Below are 18,736 nucleotides of genomic sequence, written 5' to 3' on the forward strand. Positions count from 1 at the left end.
AAGCTCTAGGAAGCAGCACAATTACAGGAAGATTTTGTAGGAGAGGAACACACTGTTGCTCTGCTCTTTGGGGGACTGACACAGCAGTTCTGAATACAAGGATTGGAAGGAAGGGAGGGCAATTCCACACAGACCCTCTCCTCGTCCAAGACTCCAAGTTTTGGCATTTTCTGCTCAAGTTTTTCTTGCTGCCATTCATGACAGTTCTGGTAAGGCAAGTTTGGTCCATTTTATCTCCCCAAAGCTCCCTCCTTCCCACAGGCATGGCTGCAATACTTGTATCTCCAGAGGAAAGAAATTATGTCATTTTGGATTATTCCAGGTAAAAGTACCAGAGATTTGAAAATTATATATAATTATACTCCTGAAAAATGGCAAATCAGAAATAGGTAATCAGCACTCATATCATGCCCCCAATGGAAGGTAGCTTGCCCTCTAAACAGTATGATTTTGAAATATGCATTTTTCCAGTTCTCCAGTGGACTGTATATTTCTGTTCTTCAGCTTTTTTAATGTTATTTTGACAGCAAAGCCAAAGAAAGCCTTCCTGCAGTTCCAATTCCAAATGAGCTCATTCTCAGAAGAGTTAATAGAGCCCTCCATTAACACAACTTGGGTACTACCAGAGTTGGGGGGAGGTTTCACTAACAATGACCATACAGCAAAATGAGCCCACTCAGCATCAGCATCACAGCAGAACATAGATTATTAGCTACTAATTACACTTAACTATGTCATTACAAATTCTAACATGTGCTCCAAGATGCCATGAACGTATCTGCTGCACAGGAACACTTCCTAATCTTGTTCATGAAATAATTACAGGGGCACTATCCTGCCAAATGAGGCAGTAATTAACCCTAATTGCTCAAAATGCAACTGGCTAATTCTAGGAGATTAATCAAGGGGATTCAATTATTATTAAATGACTTAATATGACAAATTGCTGCATTAGGAGAGGGGGCTTTGCTCCATTGCAGGGTACTTTCCCAGGATACAGGCACGGCTGTGTTCTGTGTGTAGGCAGCTCCCTGTGTTTGCACAGCCCACCCTGGGCAGTGTCAGAGCTTTCCCAACAACCAGCTCTTGTTTGGGGAACCTGGATCAGCCCCGGACTGCACGTTGGGAATGAGAAATGCACAGGCACAGCCCCCTCCTGCAGCAACATCACACCACAGGCACAAGGCTCTGCTTCCTGACAGCCCTGCCAGGATGCCTTCTGTTTGCTCCTTAAAATAACACCCAGGTACCACTGAATCACTCTGGTAAACACACAAACAGGCTGGAAAACACAGCCACAGCCCCCAAATCCCAGTGTCACCATTACACAGCAGGCAGGTTCATCCTGGGTTTAGCCCCCTGGTGCAGAGAGATGAGCTGCCACAGTGACACTTTCTAACAGTACTGACAAAATGCATTGTGGGATGGATTCCAGACTCTCAGACAGCCTACAGACCCATGTAGGATGGGCTTTTTGTTGGTAATTACCCCTTTGGCATTTATTACTAAACTATAAAAGGAGATAAAATACATTTATTCATTTACACAATCATCTGCTTTACTTTGGCCTTTTCTTCAAAGAATCAAAGACAAGAGAAAGCCAACACAGTGCATGTTTTCATAAAGATGATTTAAAAATACTTGCTCTAAGCAAAAAAATCAAACTATTTCCTTTTTCTCTTATTATCATCAAAAAACCTGGGTTCAGGAAGCTGTGGTTGGCTGGCAGAATCCCAAACTGGATAAACCCTAAATCTGCTGTAACTGCACTAGAAATAAAGGAGGGGGGTAAAAATAAGGAGGTTAAATACTAATAAATCTGTGGACCTTTATAGAAGGAAGGGAAGAAAACACAGAAGGAGAAAGCCTGGAGGCACACACACACTTACCTGAGGGTCATGCTGGAATTCCTGCCCTGGCAGCTTGCACAGAGGGTTGTTCTGGTCCCCTAGATGATGTGGGTGGTTGTGCTGCCCTTCCATGGTATCATACCAAACTCTGCCTCACAGTTCTGCTGGAGGGAACACAAAGAGGAGAGAGAAGTCTCATCACTGCCAGAAACTCTTCCCCAGGACTGCCTACACAGGGTTGCTCAGGGCAGCAGCAGCAGAGTCCTCCCTTCCCTCCCTCCCAGTAACTCACACCCCTCCCAAAGGCAGAGCCGGGAGCAGAACAGGGCAAAGCCACCCTTGTTTCAGGAGGTTTGGCAAGTATTCACTCAGCAAAGAACACAACCTGACCTGATTAGTGTATTAATAGTGCATGTCTGGCACTTGGGCAATGACTAACTCCTAATTTAAAATGCAAAGGTATTTGAAATATTTGTGGGAGTGGGGTGTTTCTGTGATGCAGAACAACTTCTGTAGCAAGTACTGCTCAGTCCTTTTAACAATTGTCAGTGAAACAAGCCTTTATCTCTGGCAGATCCTTCCCAACACCAGCTACTGTAACATGGGCACACAGTATGGGGGGAAGGCAGAAAAAAGGCTCTTGTTTCTTCAGCAAATGAATCTTCACTCTAACAGACACTCACTGGCTGTGGGAGCTGCTGTTCCTGCTGCACAGAAACAGCTGAGCACATGAGTTACTCTCAGGTAAAAGTTTTCCAAAGTTAGTACCATGAAACTTCAGTGGGAGGAGAATCACTGATAGTGTGAAGAAGTTCGAATTTAAGATTCCTTCTGCCTCAAGCATCTGTAGGTTTATCAGTAACCAGGTGAATACTTAAATAAAACTATGTCTCTTAATATCAGTGTTGAAGTGTCCTATGAAATTCCTACCTTACATTACATTGCTGGAATGATCTTAATTATGTTATTAATCAAGATTTGGAGAAAGGCTGTTTACTTGAAGGGACAATGTACCACATGTTCTCTCTCTTCCAAGTCCACAGGCACAGAGCAAACCCTGCAGGCCACAGGCACCTCACCACAGAGCTCCACAGGAATCCAGACACTTCCCATGCACAGCCCCCATCAAAGGCACGTCCAGACAGCACTGGGTGAAGTGTCTGTGGTTGAACAGGGATCCGACTGTGTATCCACTGTGTCCTGCCTTCAGAAAGGGCTGGAGCTCAAAACAAGGACAGGGATTTACTTCTGAGTATGGGAACCTGAATCACCTGATCACCCACAGGTCTGGGACGTTCCTCACAGGACCATAACTCTCCACGAGGAAGCTCAAGGTACAATTCCTTCCTGTGGGGCCTGGACAGCTCAGGAGATCCCACATGCCACAAGGGGTAGGGGAACAGGGCAGGATTTGGGTTCAGGCACTGTTCGTTTAAAGCCCTAACCCAGCCCAGCTGGAAGCAGAGGAAGGAGGAGGAACAGAATAGCAGCTTTGAAAAGAGATCCAGCCCAGCTCACATGACACAGCTCCTGACACCTCCAGGACAGCGTGTCCTGCTCGGGCTGGCAGCTCGGCTATTCTGGGCTGCTGGCACAGCCAGGGCAGAGGGGAAGGGGATCCCCAGCAAGGGGCTTCACAGAGGGGCTTAAACAGCAGCCACCAAACACCACGAAGGCACTTCGTTGTGTCAAAAAAGGTCCAAGGTACACTCTTGGCACGGGCACATTTTTACTTTGCATTGTCCTAAAAGCTCTGCACTTTTCCTTCTCAGGTGACAGCTCCTTTATTCCCGCTTCTGAATTTCCTGCAAAGCTTTGCAGTGTCAAACATTTTCAGACTGAGTCTTGACCATGACTGTAAATTAAACCATTTTTAAAATGGCATGAAGGACTACATGTCTTTCCAGAAAGCCACTAAAGGAACAGGATCATCATCATGGGAAACATGACCAAAGCCCCTGTGGGATGAGCAGCTTCTTCTCTCAAATGACTGCCACCCTTCTGTGGTACAGTTGTTACTGCAGTCAGTGGCAGCATTCCCAGGTAACCTGGGGTTTTTCCAAAGCCAAGGAGAACAAAACCCCTCTCATGCAGCCAGCTGCCCTGCCACATCCCAAGCTGGAGCTCCTCTTGGGTACCTGAGTGTCCCCACACCCCCATCCCGTCCATCTGACGCTCAGCAGCAGAACACAAACCACCCCCCGCACCCCTGGTACCTCGCAGGTACCTGACAGGTGGGATTCTCAGGGCACAACAGCCCAGGGCACTCGGGAGCAAAGGCCAGGATCATTAGTTACGAGACACTCATTAAGGAGCAGAACCTCATCAGCATCTTGGCATCCAGTCCGAGCCGCCCCGTGCCCCGGGTGCCGCTCCTCGCGGAACAGCTGTGCCCAGTCTGGCTGGGTATCACCATGTGTCTCGGGATGCCTCCAACTGCACTGCAGGCCAAGTGATTTGCTCCCAGATGTATAATCGACATGACAGGACCGTGCACCTCTCAAGCAGGCGGCAAAGCAGCAGTTTGTGCTCAGTGTTACAACCGTTTTCTGTACCAGCACTTTTCACCTCCTGCAAGACACACCAGCTGCTCTGTGTGCCAGCGTTCAGCTCTGCTGCTGCCCACCACACACACACACACACACATATATGTGTGCTCTTCCACTCAGCTACTATACCCTTCTCATACCCTCTCACCACACAGGGACTTAGAGGGGGAGCCAAGCAGCTCTGTTTGGGTGCCTCATGTAAAACAAAACAAAACAGAACAGAACAAAACAAACAAAACAAACAAAACAAAACAGGAAGACTGATGTAGTTCCAGAAATCCACAAGTTGTTTAAACACAATCAAGCACATTAAACTACTGCACAAATTCGCACCTTTCACCACACACACAGACCCAGCAGTGACACACAGCCAGCAGTGCACCCCAGAGCTCCCCGGTCCCGCAGGGATGGGCTGCCGGCCGGAGCTCCCCCTCCCCAGGACGCTGCTCACTGCAGGGGCAGAGCAGAGCAAACTGCTTTACAAAATAAACACAACCACAGCACTAACACTTTCTTCCTCTCTGCTGCCCAATAATATTCTTCCTCTTCCTTGCTCATAAAATAAATCTGCCAGGATACTCCAGGAGATTACCTATATATTTAAATGATGATCCTGGCTCATGATTACATCCTCACTGTGGTTCAGGGCACGTGCTGTGGGGAAGGCAGCCCAATCCTAGGAGAGTACTATTTCCGAGTGACTTTTATTGTCCATTATCTTACACCATTCCTGTCACAGCCATGATGCCTGGTAGGAATAGTTCACAACAGAAATATCTTTGTCGTTAGTATTCTCATTGCAATTTAGTCAGATCAACCTTTAAATCTCATCCATCACACTGAAGAGCTCTGGCAAAGCAAGCACAGTAATATATGCTTCCATGCAAACCCTAATTACAGGCTAGGTTAAAAAGCCCAGCCCGTTCCTTCTGCAGTGCAAGGTGACAGGAAATCCTGAGCATCCCTTGGTTTCTCACTCTCCCTTTTTGCTGGTGGAGTGCGTAACCCGTTCATTACAGCAGACTGATTCTGTCTGGCACATGACAAACTTACTTGAACCCAACAATTAAACTTCTGACAGCGTTTCCAAAAGCAGAGAGTATTTACTGTAAATGCCTGACAATTTTTTTCCTCTCCGCTCATCTCTCTCAACAGTCACCTTATGATGACTGGAAATTACCATAAGCAAATAGCAGTCTAACATCCAAAAAACCCCTCATGTTAATGTGAAATACACACCTGCCAACACTGAAAGAATATGAATATGAATGTTAAAGGAAACGACATGAGGAACGGCACTGAAATGCTCGAGACAGGAGAGAATGCTGCAAGAGCACACTTAAAGAATTTTTATTTATATAAATATATATATGAAGAATTTAAATAAATAAAGAGTTAAAGAATAGGAGTCAGCAAAAAATTGTTCAGCAGTTAATTAACAGCACAAACTGGTAAACAAAGTGCAGATAAATCACCAGTAAACAGCTTCAGAATTTTCAGCTTAGAATCAAGATGAAACTGTATCTATATTCACAGGCAGAGACATTACACAGTGTGAGTTACACCTGCAAAGCCTGGGAATGCATAAAATACATGGAACTGTGAACAGACTGTTAAAGCCAATACATAAGATAAACAGATACACAACTTTGTTAGATTTAGTAACCATGACCAATTTTATACCATCTCGTTACGTTCTTTTACATTATATACTATATTATATATATTACATAATATATACTTGTTTATATTATCTATTATATTATCTAGTACAACTTTAGTCATGCTCATTGACAAACTCTAAAGGGCAACTGAAAACTGGCAGAAATCAACTTCCCAACCTTTAGTACCAGGGAAGCTTTAAAGGGCAGGCCCTGGATCAAGTACTAAAAGGTAATAAAAGCCACAGTCACCAAACTCACAAACAACAGTTGTGTTTTAAAGTAAAATTCTCTTTATCAGTATTTTTAAGTACTAAGGACCCCAGCTGTGGTTTTTAACTCACTGCACTGAAGGGGCTCAAAAGCCCCAGAGCTTTTTCCTACCATGTCAACAACTGATAGTCACTGAACAAATGCTGTGACAGACACTGGAATTCACTGTTCCATCCCTAGAAGCAAAATGACATTAAGTCGACTATTTAAAGCTATTTGGAGCCATCTCACCATGGATGTCAATAAAACAAGTGCTTCCTGCCAATAATGAACTATCTGTGTCAGACTTCCCACGCTGCTTCCAGTCGCTCCCTACACCCAGCTCAGGTCCATATTCCCATTCTAAACAAGCAAGTTATAATTCCTAATGCTCTGTCTTCTAGTTTGGGGGGAAATCTAGTAAAATGGCCTGCACATGGCAAGGTGTGGCACAGCATTCTCCCCTCCCCAATGTACCATGCTGTCTGAAGATGCTCCTGCAGTTTCTACAACACTTTGGAGAGAACGGTTCAAATGCCCATTTCTCACTGCCAACCAGGAGGGCATGCAGTTTACTTTAAAACCAAAATATTCTGGATTTAAAATTTTTAATCTGAGTTAAGAGTTGGGTTTTGTTTGGAGGCATTTCTTCTGTGTTGTAGTTTCATCTCCCCACAACTTGGTCCTAAATCAAGACATAACTGTGTAAGTCTCCTGAACACCCTTCAGGTGCTCTGTAGCTCGATCCATCCGTTACAAGGGATGGTTTCACTGGGCTCCCATTAAACAGTCCCAGGATCAGTGCCAGGAGTACTTGGTGATTTATATTTATGACTAAATAATCAGTGTGATATCAGGTAAATGTTCCTTCTCACCAGCCTAATGGGACTATTCCTACCTCTCATTTCAGTGCATGGAATTTCCTAGTGCAACATCACATGTAAATATTTATGTGTGATGTTTGTGTGAGGTGTAAACACCAAATCCATATTCCCTTCCAAAACTGAGGATGGACAGCAGTCAGCACCATTTGAAGTGACAACAGTTCCTTTGAAGAGAGATAATACCATGGCCATGCTACAGCAACAGCAGGTTGCATTTTTCCCCAACTAGTTTTTACTTACATATGTTTCAGATAAAGAAGCCAACATATCTTAATTTATATTCTCCTAGTTGCAGTTTTGAGCCCTCTGAAAGATTCACTATATTCATTTTTACAACCTTTGAACCATTGCAGACAGACCTCTCAGGCCACCACTGCTGCTAACGAAACACATGTTAAAAATAAACACATACTAAACCTACCTGGAATTTTACTGTATTGCTTACCAAGCATGCAACAGCATGCTCACATTTTAATTTATAATGCAATAAAGCTTTCCAACACGAAGCCAAATTATTTAAGAACATTTCTGTTATCCTCCTTGGAATTCATTCGTTTCTGACGAAGGAAAGATTAAATATAGGCTGGGAATATATTCATAATGTATATGTTCACAGAAACTGCCAGACATTTTCACATCATTAACTCATAACTGAAATAGGTCCCATCCCTGCAGCCCTGACACACACACACACACACTGTACAGCCCTGGCAGCCCCACTCCAGGTTGGGGTTGGCTCCTCACAGCCCCGGCACAGAGCGAGGTGACAGCCCCCGTGTGACACCCGGCCCTGCTCCCTCCAGCCCCCCAGGGACCCCTGGGACAGGAGGTGCCAAACCCCAGCAGTCGGGCAGTCTGGTTGTTCCCAAGCTCTGGTGAAACCCTCCTGCTTAAGCCAATTTCTAAAATAAGTTTCTGCCAGACACAACCACAATTCCCAACAACTTCCACAGCTCGTTCCTGTCAGACACCTTTTGTAAGCACCCATCTCCCACAGGAGCACAGGCAAACAGACCAGCCAAAGCCACTAAGATAAAATCAGATGTAACATCCAAAGTACAAAAAAAAAATCTAAACAAGCTCTGCTGCTACAACCCCAAACCCCAAATGTGGGATCTGTTCAGCACGGCCTGTTCTCAGAAAGTTTAACAAACACACGACCTTAAACCCTAACAAAGTTTTCTACAAATATTTATATACATATGTGATTGGAAACACCACCACTCAGCACAGATAAATACCTTTTAATTAGCACAATTCCAAGCACTCGAGAAATATTAAGCAAACCTCACAAAGATACCTCTGAAATATTGCTGTAATTTCTCAAATGTTGAAGGAAAGCTCAGGCACATCAAAGTACAAGAGCAAGCCTGTGTCAGATGGGCTCAAAATCCATGAACCTGCTCATGGAACCTGTAACCAACTTTGCTCATGCAGCTTCTCCCTACAGCCAATATGTGAGTCTTTAATAGACACCAGATCCCTCCCAAATCCAGGGAAAAGGAACGGAGCAAGATACAGACATATTCACCCAACTTCAAAACATCAGGACAACAGCTTGAAGTATTCACATTTCCCATAATCAGAAGGAAGAGGAAATGATGCTGAGAACTGTGCAGCCCAGCCAATCCAAAGATCCATGTGATCCAAATCCAAAGGCAACTTCAAAGCCGCCCCATAAAACCTGCCCAGACCTTGCAGGCACCAGATGCTGGCACTGCAGGAAGGGCTTGCACAGCATCTGGATCCTGCAGGGAACAGCCAAACGGAAGCACAAACTCTTCCTGGTGTAAAAGGATTTCATGTTTTCCTACTGACAAAAATAGCTACGTTGGAAACACGTTTGTGTTTTTTCCGCCCCAAAATATGCTAAGTAGGACTATTATCAATATTGCTTCTAAATAAAAGTCACTTCCCTGCACGTTCCTGAGCATCCAGAACTAACAGCACCAGTTTTCCAAATATTAATGCAGCTCTTTAGTTCATCCCCCCCTTCTGTACCCCTGTAGGTAACATCTCCATCTCCCCTCCTGCATGGGCACAGTTGTCCTTTAAGAACAAGAATGATTCACCAGTACCTGCACATCAAGACCACAGGGTAAAACAAAGAGGATCTGTTCTTTATAACGTCTGGAGAGCTACTTTTATTACTTATTTTGATGACAGACAGGGTTAATGAAGTTCTTGCAGAGAACTCTCCCTTTCCTGGGCTAAATGCCCAAATTCTTTCAGGATTCACAAGACTTGTCTATTTAAATTGGGTCCAATTTTTTTTTCCCTACAGAAAGGCCTGCACAGAATGTTCTGAAGAGAAGCTGGGAATTAACCTTTCAAGAAAATTATACAGAGCTTGCACATTTAGTTATAAGAGACAAATCACATTTCACACTGTATTCTGCCCTCTATAACAATCTTCTATTACTCTAATAAGCTTCAATGTTGAAGCACAAACTGAGTAGTATCAGATTATTAAAACCCAAAAGCTTACTCATGGAAACAAAAGGCTTCTACTCTGCCCACCCTGCATTCTTTCCCTGCCCCTGACTGCCAAGACCCCACACTGATCTCACACTGATCCTGTGCTGTTGGAACAGGAATTCACCTTGAGGGAGCTGGGAAAAGTCCATTTTGCTTCCCAAGACAGCTCTGCTGTCCCCCCCAGCTGCCTTTGGGACTCCCCCAGCCCTGGTCAGCACACAGGCACTGATGGGGCCGGGCACTGTCTCACCACACAGGCACAGGCCATGGGCACGGGGAGGACCTGCCCTGCTACAGTGAGTCACCACAGCCCCTTCAGGGCACAAACCAGGGGGACTAAAGGAGATCCCAGCAAGTTAGTCACAGAGTAAGTTATTGCATACCTTAACATACAAAGAACTGAGAGCAAACACAGGTAGAGAACCATCCCAGCACTGTTTACCCTCGGATGGTAAAGTTCTTACATCTGACAGAACGTTATAAATTGAGTAATTGACCCACAAGGAAGTAAAGAGCTCAAGGGAGTTAAAAATTACCCTATAAATACCATAAAGATTAACAGGTTTGTAATACCCACCCAAGCAGCGCTTACTCTAAGTGGAATGATTATGAAAACACAGCAAGAATATTTACTCCACGGCCCTGAGTTCAGTATATACAGACTCCACAAAAGGCAGTGCTGGTTCTTAATACGCTGACAGCTGAGAGTCACCACTTAGGTTTCCCAACTGATTAAAGGGTAGCACAGACACGCAGTTGTGACTTATTTGCTTCCTTGGAATACATTCATATATATTTAAAACCTTTTGAAGGTTGTTTGGGGTTTTTTGTTGCAGTTTTACGTTTTCAAGGTTCATTTTTTCACAACTCTGACAGAAGAACTGATGAAACACCAACAGCACAAAGAATGAAGCAGAACCTCCATGAATGAAAGAGGAAGGGATGTTTGTGTTCATGTTTGATATCTATTCTACCCTGAGCCCCTTCTCTTGTCACAGTAATGACACACATACACCTCGAGAACCAGAGTCACCACAGACCCTCCAAGCCAGACCTGACACTGAGAGTGCTCCTTTGCAGGAAACAAAATGTTCCAACAAGGAGAAAACCCACCCCTTTTCAGGATGGCAGCAACAAGTGTCCACAAGGTTAAGAACGGGACAAGACACTTCAAGTGAAATTCCTGGAAGGATTGTATTGAATGTACTGTGAAGTTGCAATCCATGCTGCAGGTCAACATTCCCCAATTATTGCACCATCTGCAGCAATTTTCAGCTCCAATTCCACAGTTTAAAAACCACTAAGTTAAGGAAAAAGTTACTCTCCCGAGTCAAAGAGGACAGTTGGCTCTAAGGAAGGAGGAAAAATCATAACTTGTGTTTGCCTGCCCCACTGGAGCAGGAGACAGGGCTGTGTGGGAAGGGAGCACGGCTGGGCCACCTCCCGGCCCGGGGCCCCGGAGGGAGCAATCCCAGCCATGCAGCCCCTCTGTGCTGTCAGTGTGGCCTCCCAGCTCCACTCCAGGCACGCCACGAGCTCTCAGCAGCCCGGGGACACTTCCCACCGCCGAGCAAGTGGGCTTCCCAGAGCCCCAGGACAAAAGGAACCCGAGAACAGGATCTGTCACCGAGCTCTGCAAAACGAAACACTTGCAAATCCTGCCCGGGGTGTGGAGCAGCACCTGCTCTGTCAGCAGGCTGGGCTGGGAAGGGTCACAGCCCTGAGCAGGGTTCTGTCCCCTTCGATGTCCCTCAGCAGGGGAGGAGATCACTACTCACTGCACACAGTGTGGGGAGCAGCAGCATGGCCACAGCCTCCCCCAGGGGGACAGCACAGCCCATCCTGGGGTCCCACCACGTCCAATAGCCAGGGGTTTTGGGGCCCCAAAGGTGGGGGGATGCACTGAAATGAGACCCCTCGGGAGGGTCCCTCAGCTGTGTGCTGGCAGTGCTGCCGGGCTGTGGGGATGCTGCTGACAGGACAGCCACTCCTGGGGGAAGAGCTTATCACCCCCTGCTCAGAGGGGAAGCTCTGCCCTTTTCTCTGGCAGTGCCACACTCAGGTTTACTGCCCCTGGGTTCTTCAGTTCGGGGGTCTGAGCTCACACACTCCCACCCCGTCCTGCCACCGCCAACACGGGATTGGGAACTGTCCCTTCCCTCTAACCAGGAGGCTCGTTTCCCAAAGGGCTTTCTGGAACAGCATCAGCAGCGTCTGCACACCTGGAAAAACAACATTTCAACAAAACGTCCAGCTGATGTTACAGATACAATCCCCCCACTGAGACAAACCCCGTGAGGAGGGGCAGCCCCACAAACCCCGCTGCCCTGAGCACAGAGCACGGCACTGCCAGCCCCGACAGAGCCAGCACAGCAGCTTCACACTGCCACCCAAACCAGCCAACACCGGGAGAAAATGAGAAAATAAACTGCCTTCCTAAAAAGCAAAGGCATTGGGTTGGTGCCTGAGGTCTGTCCAAGGGCAGGGATGGGCTGACACCTCCTTTGACTCATCATGGCAAGCACAATACAAAGGTTGGAGTCCAGAACTGGAGAACAAAGTTACCCAAAGCCAATAAGTACAAAAACTTTAAGAAATGCCTGGGGACTGTAAAATGCCTGTTAATAGTCCAGAGGGGTTAAAAAAAAAGATAGGAAACCACCATAAGGGGAAAAGCTGGATGTCAGCAGCAACAACTTTTTCATTTAGAAAGAGCGATCTTACCACTCCTGCACTTTGTGATCAGGCATGTCATAACTGTTTTAATAAGTTTTATAATTGTCATGGTGAATTAGCTCATGGAGCAATAAATCAGCACATCTAATTCACAATCTCACGCTTAACTTTGTGCAGTTCTGTGCACAAGCTCCACTCCTGCCATATTGAGATCTCAGCAGAAAACACTCGGCCCCAAACCTGCTCTTTTTCAGACTTCATTGCACCTGGACTCCATTAAAGATGTGGATTTGCTGCTTGTTTCCTTGATAGCTTCTAAACTACCTGATTTCCTTGGGTAAAACACAGTACAAGCACAGGACAGACACCACCACCCGACCTTCCCAAAACACAGCACACAACAGGAGTCCTGCACTACCTGCAAGGCGTTTTTCCTTTGGAGATGCAATAAATAATGCCTTCTGCCTGCTCACCAAGCATCTGTGAGCTTTCAAGAATGCTTTGGAGCCCAAAATTCCTCGAGTCGCATTCACTTACACCACTGGGTTTCAAATAGATCCGACTCCGCTGCCGCTTCACTTAACGTGTAACGGGAAACTCAAATTTGACTAAAAGGCTGTATTACATTACTACTGGGTTTATATGGAAACCTTTTTAGGAGTAAGAAGCTAAGGGGAAGGTTTTTTTCTCTCCCATCTGCGACAGGCAGCTGTTCACTGCCTGGAATCTCTGAGAGCAGACACTTAAAGTAGCACCAAGCTGAAGTAAACAATTTAGAAATTTAATTTCATTAATTGTACTGACACCATAAAACTATTTACAATTTATTGCATCATGCCATGTAATAAGCCATGCCACAAGACTAAACACTGGAAACCACATGTACTTTTTAACTGAATAAAAAAATATACTTTTTTCTGAAATATTTTAAAATGTTAAAAAGCAATCCAAGAGACTTCTCCTGCCCAGACAGCAGTGGTGCTTACAGCGAGTCCAGATGCTGAAATACTTAGCACAGGTTAGGACTCAAAGTAATCTTGATCCAATCCAATATACATATAAAAAATAAGCCAAGATAGAAAAAGACCTATTTACCCACAAAAAGGATCTGACAACATTACAGACTTCTGCATTCAATCCACTATTAAAAATAACTCCCCATGCTCTTCTGTTTTTAAACAAAACTTCACTTACAAGCTCTAGAACGGCCACCTGGTCCCACACAGAGAACCTCCTGGGTCCTCCCTGTCCTACATTTCAGCCAGCTAAAGACAGGAGCTCCCAACCTGGCTGTAGGAACACACACACCCCCAAACCTGCAAGGAAATTCTTAAAAAATATTTTATACACCTCCATTTTCTACGTAATTTAGACACACTGCAGCAATTTCAGTCTGCTGGGGAAAAAAAACACTGTGACTTTAAAGTCCTGAAGACCTAAATCTAGATTTTGCATGCAAATGTTTTGGCTTCTGGGTTTTTTTCTTCAAAAGGAAAAATACCAACATCACCTCCCAGTTTGAACACACTCTTCTTCTGCCTCCTAGAGACTGTACTTATTCCCCGTTTCCCTTTGGAGACACAGCTCTACAGTGAACATGGAGTTCACGAGTGGAAGGGACCCATTCCAGGCCATCACATCCAACATGCTCTGCAGCCAACAGACTGCCCGGCCCCAAGAGCAGCAGGGAAGGTCCAGCAGGTTCCCCCAGCACACAGCCCAGCCCTGCACTGCAGCAGCCTCTGATCCCTCGGGTGCCAGTCCCCTCTGGGAAAGGCAAGGACACAGCTTGGGAACAGCCCCCAGTGTGTGGGGCGAGCTCGGCCATCCCGGGGCTGCCCGACACCGACCCCCCAGCTGTGTGTTCTGCTCAGCCCCAGACAAACTGCACTTACCTGCTGCACTCACAGACCCACCAACGCAAACGCCCACGAGCTTGCTGAGCACTGCCATGTGCTGCCACTAAAAGCTTTGCAAAGGCAGGGTGAGTACAATAAACACAGCATTAACACCATCTAGCAACAGAAAGAGCTATTTTCAAGGCCTCTGCCTTCAACAGGACAGAGTGTTCATTCTGCCCATTTTAGACAATCTTTAACTGTTTTGTGCTGGGAAAGGCTGTCCTGTCCAGTCCAGGAGTGCAGCACAGACACGTGTGAGCCTCCTGCCTGTCCTGGAACCAGGGCCACAGTGGCTCATCCTTTTCTTGCCAAATGCCACACACAGCACAGTCCAGCACCTGGAGAGGTGTACACTGAGTCAGTCACCGTGTCCCCACAAAAGGTAAAACACACTGGTTAAGTGAGTTTACCACACAAATGCAGCAGTGTGTGTCACAGGCAGAATGGCTGTTCTTGACTTCCTCAATCACGATTCTGTGCTCAAACCATAGGGAACCAAGAGCACTGTCTGTCTGTACAAGGGTTGTGTTGTAGCAAAACTGTGGGAGTTGCAATTAGAAACACAATCCTTCAATGGTGAAGATGAGCCCAACTTGTAAAATGAAGTTCCATGTACCTACTGTTCTCATTTACTGGAGATCACCATGAACAACCTCTTCTGCAACAAGAATATCTAAGAAAAGCGAATTAGAGTGACAAAAACTGAAGCACAAGTAGGGCAGTTAAATTCATTTTCCGTAAGGACTGGATCCCAACCAGGCTTTCATTTAGGACAGAGCAAAAGCCCTACAAGCCCTAGAGGTCTCACTGGTTCCCACTTCTGTAATTTCATTTGTGAAATCTTCCTCTGCTCCTCCAGGACAGTCCATTTTCCTGCTTTAAATTCGGTCTGAACACATTTGATTTCTCCCTCCTGCCCCAGCTGTGGCTGCAGCAGTCACGGGGGCTGGTCTGTACTGCCAGCTGGGCTGTTGTGATACACCTCTCAGAGTCTTGAGGTTAAATATATTTGGCACCGTGTAAAGGAGGAGAAGATGTTAAAATACATCCACTAACTAGTCTTTTACACATCTGGAAGGCTGCAGGTGCACAGGAGGGGGACTTGCTGGTAACCACCCCATTTTACAGCTCAGAGGGCAGAGCAGGAGGAAAACCCACACGGGTATTTCTGGCCCCTATCCCTATACAAACAAAAATATGGGCAGTATTTTTTACTCTGAGAAAGCAACAGCTCATTCAGTACACAAAAAACTCTTTCAAGCCATTGCAAGAGGCCTTCAGGCCAACAGGTAGGAGTGAATAAAGCCCAAAAGCAGAGGGCGGGAGAAATCCCAGAATAATCTCCCCCTATTTTCTCCAGTACAGACTCCCTTACTACATGAGATGAGAAAAGCCAGTGCAAGCTCAACATTTTCAGTGTACATTTCAGTGTTACAGATTGACACGAAACTTTTCAGGCAGGCTCACAGAAGGCAAGTACAACCAAAAAAACCTGTTTCCCAGTATGGGCTTGGAGTCCAAGTTATTCATCTTCACCTGCTCTTTGCCCGACAAAATGAACAGTGAAGAATTTGAAAAGGTACATTAAAACTCACATTCCAATTATGTCTGTTCTCTCTCATAAAACACCTATTTGTCAAGAAACAGAATTCCAGAGGAAGGAGGGGAAAAGGAAACAAGCAGAAGCGTCTTATACATCACAGGTGTTAGTACAGCAAAAGGTTGGCTCTGCTCTGACAATTCCTTTGGGGTGACAGCAGTCACTCACGCTCCGTCTAGAAATCTCACTTCCCACAGAAAATGCTCTTTTTCCAGCATAATAAAAGTTCCTCACAGCCCCTTTTTTTTTAGGTCTCTAAGGCTCAGAGCCAGAGGAAACAGGGGCAGCAACACCCTTATCTAAAAGGAGTTCCTTCTTTTTTTGTTGTTGCTTAAGAGAATACGAGTGTCACAAAAAACGTCGACAGGAAAAAAATAACAGTGGAAAGAGTTTGACGCAATGTCAGGAGACGACTCGAACGCAAAAGCTGCAGAAATGCGGCAGAAGTTAAACGGTTACTTACAGTGATTCACAAAAATGAACTTTAAAGGAGACGCAGAGCTGACAGCAAGGCAGTCACAATGTGTCAGGAACTCGCATCACTGGACTTGTAATTGCTACAATATTTCCTATCAAACTACTTCTCCTGCAATAACGCCATAGGCAATCACCATAGGCAGAGAGATTCCATGTGTGTGAACAGGCAGACAAACAGATGGGCTCAGAGATCCACCGCTACTCTAAACAAGCATAAATCACACTTTGGAGGGAGGCACATGTTGGGGGAGGAAAAGATGGTATTTCCTAGTTCAGCTCTACCATGTGCTCTCTCCGGAGCCATGTGTGCAATCCCCGCAGCGCTGGGGTCACCCCGCAGTTCCCATCTCCCGAGGCAGAAGCAGGTACGGGACCAGGGGACCGCCGGGAGCTGCGGGCTCAGGAGACGCCTGCGAGAGGCAGCCGGGCAGGGTCTCGGGGCCTCCCGCGGGTCTCTCCGCCAGCCCTCGGAACTCCCGGAGTCCTCCCGAGGACACGAACCGGGGACCGGCACATGCCGGGCGGCGAGGGCAGCTCGGCGGGGCGGGGGCCGCGCAGGGCTCGGCCGGGGCGCGTGTGCTCGGAGCGGCTAAAATGGAACCAACCCCAACCATCCCCAAAGCCTCCGAGCGACACCGCCCGCGCAACACGCGTGTTCCTATCGCGGTCTAACTCTGCGCCAGCGGCCAGGCCGGCGGGGATTCCCCATCCTGCGGAGCGGTGCCTGAACTCCGCGCGGGTGCCGGGGCCGTTCCCGGCCCTTTCCGCCCTCTCCGCCCGGCACTTGCGGCCCCCGCGGCCGGGCCCCGCTCCCCCGCCTCCCCGCCCACCGCGCCCGGCCTCCGCGCCCGGCCCGGCCGGGCTGCCGAGGGGCACCGCGCGGCGCCGGGGCCCGCGCCGGGCACAGCCCCGGCTCATCCCGGCCCCGCGAGCGGGCCCGCGCGCTCAACCTGCGGCCCGGCGTGCGGTGGCGGGCGGTGGCGGAGCGGTGCGGAAGCGGGCGGGGCGGTGCTGGGCGGGCGGTGCCGGGTTCGGGAGCCCCTCCGACCCGAGCGAAGCGCGCCGCGTCCCGCACGGAACTTCCGGCGCGCGCCCGCCCCGCTCCCCGCGCACACGCGCCGCGCCGCCCGGGCGCGCCGCGCGGCCGCGCCACCAGCCGGGCGGGGCGCGCGGGGGCGCGCGACAGGGCGCGCGTTGCCCGCCGCACCACCTGACACCTCCCCCCGCCCCGGCCCCCGCACCCTGAGCGCGGGGGACAGGGGGCGCTGGGGAAACGGGGAACGGGGGCATCGGGGGAAAAAGGGGGCGCTGGGCCTCGGCCCGGCCCCCGCCGCCTCCCGCCCCACCCGCCCGGCCCGCCCGCTGCGCTACTGCCCCGGTACGCGGCGCTGCCCCGCCCCTCCCCGCCCCGAGTGCCGGCGCGGTGCCGCGGGCTCCCCGCGACCCGCCCGCCGGGGCCGCACCGCGGGACAGCCTGAGAGAGGCACCGCCGAGTTCCTGCGGGAACCGGCCTGAACGGGTCCGGCCCCACATCCGTCCAGCGCTTCCATGGAAAACCCTGAATCCAAACCGCTGTGCTTTGCGGCTGCAGCGCTGCTGCCCGGGGCGAGCTGAATTTCAGTTCGAAATTCAACAGGTTTTTTTACAAGCGCACACAAACCTGAAAGCGAACGTGATTAAACACAAGCGGAAGGAGCGAGGCTCCCCCGCGGTCCCGGCGGAGGAGGGCGATCGGTCCCGGCTGGACAAGTGTCAGTTCTGTCAAACTCCTGCCAGGATGTTCGCGGGGAACTCCCCGCGCTGGCACAGCTCGGCGCTACCGCCAGCGAGAGCTGGAGCGGTGCACGAGTGCACCTCTGGAACCATTTCCACCAGCCCTCTGCCAGTTAAAGAGAACACTTTCTAATGCCTTTTTTTTTTTTTTTAGTCAGTCCCCTAAGCCGGACGGGTTGAAGTGCCCCAAGCAATGAGCGTGGAGCCGACCCCAGCAGGGATGGGGAAAGCTGTTCGCTGGGATCACTCCAGGCACCCGGGATGGGGCTGCGGTTTCATCCCGTGTGTCCCGTGCCTGGGCCTCTCCGTGTTTCCAAATTCCTCCAGGTGTGCTGCAGCTGTCTGGAGAAGACAGTGGGACACAGTGACGCCCTTCCCCGCAGCACCGAGGGTTTGTTGTGTGCGTTCCGCGGGAGCAGCGGGAAAGGCCCGGTCCGCACCCTGTGCCTGAAGATAAGTCAGTTCCCGAACATGCAGCTTCCAGGGAAGTGCTGCCGCCTCTCTCTCCACTCACTGCATCACCTACGCCCACACCAGAGCTGGGGGGAACCTGCTGCCCGAGACACTTCGGTTCAAACAAGTCACTTTTTCCAGCAGACTCCACTCACGTACTTCAAGCTCCAAAGTCATTCTGT

The 18,736-nt window shown here is 48.5% G+C and overlaps 1 protein-coding gene across 2 annotated transcripts in view; it reads right to left on the reverse strand.

Annotated features, from left to right (window-relative positions):
* NEK6 (NIMA related kinase 6) overlaps positions 1–17,308 on the reverse strand; it is a 43,122-nt gene extending 25,814 nt beyond the window's left edge. The window contains exons 1-2 of one of the 2 annotated variants that reach the window (XM_029960453.1): positions 17,279–17,308; positions 1,890–2,011 (exon numbers count right to left, since the gene is read on the reverse strand). In XM_029960453.1, the coding sequence (XP_029816313.1) occupies positions 1,890–1,982 (93 nt within the window). In that variant the 5' untranslated portion in view covers positions 1,983–2,011; positions 17,279–17,308. Of the gene's footprint in view, positions 1–1,889; positions 2,015–17,278 lie in introns of those variants that run through there. The other variant, XM_008931712.3, reaches the window with a different exon arrangement.
* Between the last annotated feature and the right edge of the window lie 1,428 nt (positions 17,309–18,736).

Source organism: Manacus vitellinus, unplaced genomic scaffold (genome assembly GCF_001715985.3).
Source record: "Manacus vitellinus isolate BGI_N305 unplaced genomic scaffold, ASM171598v3 scaffold_27_pilon, whole genome shotgun sequence".
In the NCBI taxonomy this organism is placed as follows: domain Eukaryota; kingdom Metazoa; phylum Chordata; class Aves; order Passeriformes; family Pipridae; genus Manacus; species Manacus vitellinus.